Source organism: Hipposideros armiger, unplaced genomic scaffold (assembly GCF_001890085.2).
Source record: "Hipposideros armiger isolate ML-2016 unplaced genomic scaffold, ASM189008v1 scaffold_40, whole genome shotgun sequence".
NCBI classification, from domain to species: domain Eukaryota; kingdom Metazoa; phylum Chordata; class Mammalia; order Chiroptera; family Hipposideridae; genus Hipposideros; species Hipposideros armiger.
The window spans coordinates 1,057,066-1,066,535 of NW_017731390.1; the positions used below are offsets into that span (position 1 = coordinate 1,057,066).

Sequence of the window (9,470 nt, forward strand, 5' to 3'; positions counted from 1 at the left end):
TGAACAAGGTTGCCGGTTCGATCCTCGCATGGGCCAGTTTGAGCTGCGCCCTCCTTAAAAAAGAAATTTGAAGCTGGGAATGTGGGAGGCTCAAAGAGAGTGGAAGTTATGTATTAGTCATCTCAAGAGTGAAGAAGTGAGGCTCCTAAGGCATGGTGGAGGAGTTGGGGGCCTGCTTGAGATTTAGTTTTGATTTTGAAGTGAGTCCAATTGCACAGGTGTGCTGGTTCTTGAGCAAAAGTTTTGCCAGGTGAGTATGATGGGTGGAGAAAGGGTAAGAGTTAGATACAGAACAGTGACTATCAGGATGGATCAAGGACTCCAAGCTGGATAAGGAGGGCAGTGATGACCCGGATGATGGCATTGCAAAAGGGCTAAGGCCCGTGGCTTGAAGGTGTCCGTGGGCTTAGGGAATAGCGGGCATGAGGCTAATACAGTACCCAAGCTGGAAGAATGGGTGATATTCAGGGCATGGGAAGTTTGAGGTTACCAGGGTGACAGTATCAGGTATATCCATTTAAGTGTGTGGCTGAGGAGAGATGGAGAAAGGTTCTCTGAACTCTCTTACCTCCTTAGCCCCTCCCAACTTGGGAGACAGAGAGCTCTATCCTACCAGAGCTGGAAGGGGTAAACCTCTTCATTGTACAAATGGAGAAACTGAGACCTGGAGATGTCAGGTACAGAAACCAAAATGTTGGAAGCTGCAGTTCTGAATCTCAGTCCCCGGGTGAGGTAAGATTCTTGTTGGTGCCACTCTCCTAACTTCCCACCTCAGCAGAGCTCTCTTACCCTCCTCCCCTCTATCCCTGGAGCATGAGGTCCTTCCCCATCTCCCAGCATGCCCCCTGCCTCAGTTTTTTCTGCACTCTCCAGTCGTCTGGGGCGTCCCCTGCAGACAGAAGTTCAAGTCCACAGCCACAAGGAGCGCCTTCTTGATGTTAACCAAGCTGTGTGTCTTTACAAATGTCTGGTGGCAGGTCGTCACACTTAATTCATTCATTCACTCACTCATCATTCATCCATTCGATTCCATCTTTCATTATTCATTCTTTGGGTTTGAGTGCTAAGCCAAGCAAAAGGGATGAATTCTCAGTCATTTTGAAAGTGTTTATCCACACACCCAACCAGCCAGATATCTGATATATGCTGAGTGCCAGTTACAGTCCTGCATAGGTTTGACATACGGGCATTACATGTCCTCACATGCCCGGCAGGTGTAGGCTTTCCCATGTTATCATGTATCTACTCCATGGGCCATAAACATGTCATGTGTATACCACAAGTCTGAGTTCTTCTAGCCTCTTCCTCAGAGCAGGGCTGATAACACATGAATTGTCATAGATCAAAGTTCACAAGATGAGTCTTGTAAAGCTTCTAAAGCGGCCATATTTTCCATTAAAGAAATCTTTTTTAAATTTGCCAAAACCATGGTTGCTCGTGGTAAAAAAATGCAATGACAAAGCATACAAAATAAAAACATTTCCTTATATATCTTGTCTATACATTTGCAAAGGGAAATCATATGATGTGGTATATATTTATAAATTGAGATCATAGGCTACTTTTCTGCTGCTTGCCTTTTCTCTATAATAATAAATGGTGGACATTGTGCCAGGTCGGTGTTGCATTTCTACTCCATTCTTTCTAGACACTGCACAGCATTCATAATATAGATGGACCTAGGATAGTTAACAGGCTCCTGTCAATAGACATTTTGGGTGTTTTCATTTACCCCCAGCTAGAATGCTGCAATGGCCATCTCTTTGAGCTCTCTTTTGCATGAGCATTTGTGAAGAATATTCTTTTAAGTGGAATTGCTGGGTTATGTGCATTTTACATTGTAATGGATACCCAGTGCCAGGCATGGTGCCAGAAACATAGTAGGATCTCTGTAAGTACCTGTGGCATGAATGGTTACTGCGAGTGTGCCCTCGAGGAAGCTCACACTATGTCCACTCCCACCAACAGTGAACACAGAGCCATAGAACTGGCCATTTCTGCCACCAGGACCCAGCAACGCTGGGCTTTGGGATGATCACTTTCCTCCAGGCCACTCTGCTGCTGCTGCTGGGAAGATTTCAAGGCCCCATGTCATCTTTGATGAAAGGAAGGCAGTGTCCAGGCTGAGCGTGACATCCTCCTCCAGGTCTGCAAAGCCCACTGCTTAACATGTTCCCATTGGGATGGGAGTTTACCACAGTGAGGGCAGTATCAGCTCTGGGACTTCTCTCATGGAGCTAGCCAGGTTTACACAAAGCACCCACATACCTTCCTTCTGCTCCTCCCCTTTCAATCTCTGAGATGGAAGGGAAACTTCCTATGGCTGCACTCATTCTGCCGCCAACTCTGGCACTATGTGGTCAGTAACCAATGTTCTCCCTCTGGGGCCCTGTCTCTAGCAGGAACCCTCAGCCAGACAGCCCATGTGCCCGGCATCTTTGGGGCTAGCTGTGCCATCCCATGCACCCCCCGGCCCTGCCACCTGCCTGTATCTTGATGCCCTAAGGCTGGATGTTACTGAGGGGACTGGAGGGGCCATCCTGGCCAGCACACCAGGGCCTGTTCTACCTCTAATCCTCCCAGGAGCTTTGACCAGCGTTGCTGCTTTGCACTGTATCTGGGGAGGAAGGCCCACATTCAACGCTGCAGGGGAGCAGTGCAAAGGCAAGGAGGAGGTCAGAGTGCAAAGGAGGAGGCCAGCTAGCTCGGGGGTCTCTCCCATCCTGCATGCCCCATGCCAGGCCCCACGCTCTGCTGCAAGCTCCCACAGGACTGATGGCTGCCCTGGGAAGATGCTGTGCTGCCATAGTGAGTGCTTCTTTCCTTTTAGGGGTTAGCAGATGGGGCTGAAATGGCGGTGCCCCAGAATCACACAAGACTGGAAGAAATGGGCAGATCTGCCAGTCTCGTCTCCTCCCCTCCCTCTAGGACAATCCAGGGTGGGGCTGATCAAGGTCTCCAGAGGCCCTGTCCCACAGATGGCCAGGCTCCCTACTCCCCTCCCCCATGGGGAGAGAGTCTCCCTGGGACAGCAATGGGAGGACGGGGTGGGGAAGACACCAGGGTCCCTCCTACCCCATCCCAGCTCTCTGTCCAGGCTCTTTAGCACCCAGAGACCTGAAGGAACTGGGGGTCAAAGCATCTGTAAAGATCCTCTCCCAGAGGGTGGCCCATGGAGGTAATGTCCTCCTAGGCTCATCATCAACACAGCCCCGGAGGACTCACCCATGGTGGGCACAGTGACGACCCCCTCTCCCCTCCAGTCCCCCAGCAGGGCCTGGGCTCACCTCCCCACATAGCCAGAGGCAGACTCTCAGCAACAATCAGCTAAAATGTAGTGAGTGTTGGTGGGCAGGGGTACGTAGGGTAGGGTAGAATGGGCTCTTCTCTATTCAGGCAGAACCGAAGATGGCTCAGAGCTCATTGAGATCATAGGTTATTGTTGTGCCACTTGCCTTTTCTCTACAATAAGTGATGGACATGTAGTCCGATCTCCCACAGTACAGGAGTACCCTTCATCTCAGAGCTGGCTGCTCAGTCAAGATTTGCATACCTCCACAAATGGGCTCTCCCCAGTCCTCAGAGTACCCCATTCTAGTGTCCAGCACCTCCAACTGTTGACATTTTCCTCTTGTCAGCCTCTGACTTGGATTAGGGGTGGGGAGGGAGTGGATGGACACTGTCGCTCCAGCCCAGCCGTTGGGACAAGAGAGACAGTTGGGGCGGAACAGGGGCAGAAAAAACAATAAATTAAACCCAAGAATGGCCAGAGATGTAGCAGGATAGGCGGGGGCATGGTGGGGATCCCAGGTGTCTCTGGCTTGATCCAGGGGGCGTTGGGGAGGTGGTGGCTGAAGCAGGGTTCCAGGCAGGTGGTGGCTCAGAAAGCTGGGTTGTCGATGTCCCTGTGGACCCCAGAATATTCTTCAGGCCTGAAGCTGTAGGGTGGGGGTGGCTCTGTGGGAGGTAGACCCAGGACCGGCTTCAGAATAATCTGCAGAGACAGGAGGGGACAGAGAGTCTTCTTAGGACCTAGCACTGGCCATCACCACCCATGTGCTGGTGGTGTGTCAGAGAGAAGTGACCTAAGGCTGATTGTAGACTCCTCCCTGAAGTAAGGAGGCCCTCCACTGTCCCTGTTGCTCTAAAAATTGGGACAATAGAGGAGGTACAGACAGAAGGCCAAGGAGCAGAGCAGGGATTGGAATAGACACCCACCTCACTGTAGGGGGGTGGGGGCTCAGAGATGGATACGCTGGCCCTTTCTGTGGGGACAACAGAGGGCTGTTCCGGGGGCCCCTCCTGACCCATCGGGGGATCCTGCGGCTGCTCTCTGCAGTTGCGACAGAAGTGCTTAGCGAGGCCACAGATGCACAAGATGGGCATGACGATCAGGAAGACGATGATAAAGATCCTGGAGTGAGGAACCACATCAGCCTGATAGTCCAGGCCATCCCCACAGCATCTCCCTCCCTCCCTTGACCTACACCAACCCCCAGGGCAGGAAGTCCAGTTCCATCCTGTGTGGACCAGGCCCCTGGGGGGAGGGGGGCTGTGCCCAGAGGAGCTGGCCCTGGGCTCACCTCAAGGGACCAGAGAAGAGCTCATACTCCTGGCAGCAGTTGTCACCGCAGCATTTGAATCCTTTGGGGCAGGTGCTGGGGATGGGGGCAGAGAGAGGCTGTTGGTGGGGAGGCAGAAGGATGCCAGCCTCCCCAAAACGCACCCATATACTCAGGGCACAAGCCACACCCCTAGCGAGTTGAGGGTAGGGGATGCCCCTGGGCTCAGTGGGAGGAACCTGGGGCTGGGATGAGAACCCAAGTTCCAGGCCCACCCCACTGCTGGCCTTTTTATGTTCCTTACTGGGCTTCACTTTTCTCATCTATAAAATGGGTATTGTGAACGTCACGTCAGCCTCACTGGGCAGGTATGGGGACTGAGTGTTATAGTGGCTCCATCACCCTAAGGGGCAGTGGGGAGTACCCAGGAGCTAACTCGAGGAGGAGCGAGCCCTTGCTGGTGCCCACAGAGTAGGAAGAGGGAAGGAAAGGGTGCTCCCAGCACACCCAGTGCTGGCTTGATGGAAACACTCTTATGACTCCCCTCAGCCCTCCCCACAATGTGCTCAGGCTGCCTGGCATTTATATATTAAGGTCACACACACTGTTTGCCCCACCTCCCAGGGGTCCCCTCAGATGGGAGATGGCCTGAGACTGCAGTAAGAAGGAGGGGGTTTAGGCTTCAGATGGCCCAGGCGTGTGAAGCTCCCCTTGGGGAGGCTGGTGGGGAGGGGTAAGCAGCAGAGTGTCCTTCTCTGGGTGGGGGCGTGGGGGGATTGTTTCTGGCTAGACTGGGTGAGGATGATGGATGAGGTGCCCCCTTCCATGAAGGCAGGCAGGGGAGGATTTGCAGTGTCTCCTCCCCAGACTGCAAGTTCTAGCCCAAACCCCAGACTTACGGGAAGGAGCCACATTTGGCTGCAGTCTGTGGAAGAACAGAGGCAGAGGTTAGGGGGGGTCATAAATTGGGGGATGGTGTCTCCACCCAGATGCTGCCCAGGTACCTTGGCAGGTCCCCAGTGGATCAGCCTCTTCCCCCAAAGCCTACTCTCCACCTCACTCCACCGTGTTCCCCAGGTCAGTAACAGGAGCCGGAGCCCCAGCTGCCACCTGGCGGGGGCCCCCAGCCCTCCTTCCTCTCCTTACCATGCCTCTCCACACACAGTCCCTCCTCCCCAGGTCTGTAAGCCTTCTGTCAACTCCATTCCAGGACGCCAGCCACTCTCCTCCTGCCCTCCGACCTACTCCCCACACTGCAGGCAAGTTCCTATTCCCTGTGTCTGATCACCGGCAACCTTCAGCGCCCCCTGGGGCCCAGACCCAGCAGCCAGCTTTAGCACCTCTCCCCGCTCACCCTTTGCACACACACCCACTGGGAGTTCCCTGAACACACCTGGCTGTTACACCTGCGTGCAGGGGCAGGCCCTCTTCCCCATGCTTCACGGTCTGCTGAACCCGTTCATCCTTCAGGTCCCTGCCTGGGCGAAGCTGCCTGGATCTTCCTCTCTGGAGCTAGCTCCTCCCTCTCCACCCCTTCTGCCCTAGTTCTGAGGGGCATCTAGGGTATCCGCCAAGAACTGAACCCAATCAATAGCAGTTACGTGTGTAAGCCCTTCTCTGAACACGCTTCCCCCAGGTATCTGCAAGGCTGGCTCCAGCAGCCCCCTCGCTGACCATCTTATTTAAAATTACATCTACTGCCTCAAAGCTCTTCCCTTCCTCTCACTGTGCTTAATTTTTCTGCCTAGCTTTTTATCAACATCTAACCCATTACGTATTTTCCTTTATCTTGTTAATCATCTGTCTCTGAGAATGTCAACTCCACAAGGCAGAGGGATTTTGGCCTGGTTCATCACTGTTGAAAACCCAACAGTTACAGTATTGACAGAATGAATAAAAAAGCATTCATCAATTACCTAGTTTCATTTCTTCCTGACCTCGCCCAGGCTGGGGGGGAGGAGAAGGGAGGGGAGGAGGAATGCAGGAGTGGGAACACAGTGGGGAATGGGAGGGTATCTGTCACCCAGAGAGGGCCAACCTTGGAGCAGGCTAGCCCAGAGAGGGTGAGGGCCACACAGCATAGAGGGGCCACTGAAGAGCTGGGGACAGACCAAGGGGTCCAGGCACTTGTCGGCCACCCCTTTTCCCTGGGATCCCAGACCCTGTCCCTCCTCCCTCTCCTCACCTCCACCTAAGCCGGATGGATGTGAACAAGTTTAATACGTGAGTCTTGAGTTCCTGTTTGGAAGGTTTAGGAGATCTCCTAGATTCTCTTCCCCCATTATACCAAGGGGGTGGTCTTGTCGGAGGTGATCCAGAGCCTGAGTTTTATCAACTTGAGTTTTATCAACTGTCAGAATAATCCTGGAGAACCTCAGCTTACTGTCATGAGCTGCATAACCACATTTAGGTCAACAACTGGTGGCATATGCAATGCCATAAGATTATAGTGGAGCTGAAAAATTCCTATCACCTAGTGACATTGTAGCCATCATAAGGCTGTAGTGCAACACAGGATTCATGTTTGTGGTGATGCTGGTGTAAAAACTGCCTGCACTGCTGTGGGTCCTCACAGCCTGTGGAACAGTTCAGGGAACGTTCCACCCACACTGATCCAAGAAGAGAAAAGAATAGCTGAAGCCCCAGGAGCCTCTGCAAAGTCTGTAACAAATGTAACCTGCTTGTGCACTCTGAGAAGTGCATAACAGGATGTAACTTACTAATGTCTAACCCTATAAACAGACCCCCTGCAGCTGCTTACTGCTCTCTGCAGCTAGCTGCATGCTACTATATAAGCTTTCTGCAAAAGATAGACGTGGCCATTGCTCCACCATCAGCGGTCAGTGGACCTCCCGATCCCAGCTTTTGTCTCTGTGCCTTTCTTTTCTAATCTCCCACCCAGTCCACTCCAGTAGCTTCGGTTGACGAGCAGGTCGGGTCACACTGCCAGACGTATAAAAGTATAGCACATATGTTATATACAGTATGTAATAATTGATCATGATAACACATGACTAGGTTACTGGTATTTACTAGACTACACTTTTTTACCATTTATTTTATAGTGACTCTACTTAGAATAATAAAAAGTTTGCTGTAAAACAGCAGCCATATTACACCAGAGCAGCCTCCTACATCTCGTGTTGGCTGCATCTCTTGTGCTTGATTTAATATTCTGTTGTTTTATAAATTGGGTGTAGCATAAGTGTACAGTGTTTATAAAAGCCTGAAGTAGTGGACGGTAATGTCCCAGGCCTTCACATTCACTCATCACTCACTCGCCCTGAGCAATTTCCAGTCCTGCAAGGTCCATTCATGGTAAGTGCCCTATACAGGTGTGTGATTTTTTTATCTTTGACACCATATTTACACTGCACCTTTTCTATGTTTAGATACACAAACACTTCCCGTTGTGTTATAATTGCCTACAGGATTTAGTACAATAACATACTGCACAGGCGTGTAGCCTAGGAGCGCTAGGCTGTACCACCGAGCCTAGGAGTGTAGTAGGCTACACCATCTAGGTTTGTGTAAGCGCATTCTGTGATGTTCGCACACGAAGTCACCTAACGAGGCGTTTCTCAGGATGCATCCCCACTGTTAAGTGGTACATGACTGTACTTACAGGTGAATTGGGGGCATCATCGGCGCCTGCCCCCTGGAATTGTAGGGAGGAATCAACAAGAAGATGCTCAGCCTAGTGTTGGCACAAACTGATGGCCTAGAGATGGCGGAGTACTAGGACTTCAGGGGCTGAGCCACTCTGGAAGTCAGCACAGTCGTGTGAACGTGTCCTGTTCTGGGGAGCCAGCCTGGGACTTCCCTTAGATCTTATAGAGAAGTTTAAAACTCTGTGTTCTAGACTCACATCAGTTCTCAGGGTAATCTCCCATCCTGGGACTGGATAGAACTGTCCCATCACTGGGGGAGGGAGAAATGAGGGCATGCCTGTCCACTGTCAGAAGCACAAATTTCAGAGGTCACCCCAGCCTTGGGTCAGGCAGCCAGATCAAATCCTACAGGTGGCTGGAATCCTACCCCCATTCCTAGAAAGGGACTAAGGTGCCTCCTCTCCCCTAGGGCACAAGCAAATAAACAGTCCAGAGAGGGCCCGGCCACTCCCCAAGGTCACCCAGCACTGGAGGAACAGAGCTGGGAAGACAGGCTGGACAACCGTCCAGACCTCAGCCTCAGTCCCTGCTTTCTGACGCAGCAAGGACTAATCAAGGCTAACACGAGGGTCGAAGTCCCTCCTCACACAGAGGCACTAGGTGTCAGATGGTGGTGAGTGAGAGCCAGTGTCATTACACAGTCCCCCCAGGCTGAAGGAACTCCGGCCTTTTCAGGGCCTCCCTCCGCTGCCCCCACCTCCACCTCCCCAGCAAAATGAGAAAGGAAGTTGCTAACAGCGTGTGGTCACGAGGAAATCCTAACAATGGAAGGTGTCCACCCAGCTACAGAAGCAGGCCCCTGACCTACAAGGGTAGGGCCCTGAAAATTCTACAGCTTTACCTCCCGAGCGCTCACCTGTTGGAGGCCGGCCAGCAGGCCGAGCAGCAAGGTGGGCACGAGACCTAGGACCCAGGCGTCGGACATCCTTGGCATGGGGGCCACTGAGCTTCCGTTTGTAAGGAGAGGACGGGAGAGGCGGGGCCGCGACCTCTCCCACATCTCTCCACCTATGGGGCCCCGCCTCAGGATGGGGGCGGAGCTTATGCACCGGGATGGGCCGGACTTGGAGTTGTGAGAAGAGAAAGGGAGGGTAAGAGGTCCGGGTTGGCTTTTGGGAATTGAGAAGTAGAAGAGATTAATTGATAAAAATTGTAAGGTCAGAGCAAGACTGCTAAGCTACCTCTTCCCAGCCCCTAACTACTGCTCCACCCCTAAGTGGTCCCAGGTTTAAGAGAG

General features: G+C 52.4%; 1 protein-coding gene across 1 annotated transcript; it reads right to left on the minus strand.

Moving 5' to 3' along the window:
* Positions 1–1,119: 1,119 nt before the first annotated feature.
* Positions 1,120–9,209, minus strand: TMEM92 (transmembrane protein 92). Its single transcript, XM_019638505.1, has 5 exons — positions 9,090–9,209; positions 5,462–5,487; positions 4,584–4,658; positions 4,219–4,414; positions 1,120–3,994 (listed from the first exon to the last, which is right to left on the minus strand). The coding sequence occupies exons 1-5, from the start codon at positions 9,165–9,167 to the stop codon at positions 3,881–3,883; spliced, it is 489 nt and encodes a 162-aa protein (XP_019494050.1). The 5' UTR covers positions 9,168–9,209; the 3' UTR covers positions 1,120–3,880.
* Positions 9,210–9,470: the final 261 nt, after the last annotated feature.

What these genes read in the sequence shown, in the direction of transcription:
- TMEM92 (XM_019638505.1), bottom strand. Translation starts at nt 9,167, where the DNA reads ATGCCAAGGATGTCCGACGCCTGGGTCCTAGGTCTCGTGCCCACCTTG. An exon ending in GCCAAATGTGGCTCCTTCCC is followed by an intron (nt 4,659 to 5,461) that starts GTAAGTCTGGGG and finishes CCCCATCCCCAG; the next exon opens with CACCTGCCCCAAAGGATTCA. An exon ending in CCCCACCCCCCTACAGTGAG is followed by an intron (nt 3,995 to 4,218) that starts GTGGGTGTCTAT and finishes CTGTCTCTGCAG; the next exon opens with ATTATTCTGAAGCCGGTCCT.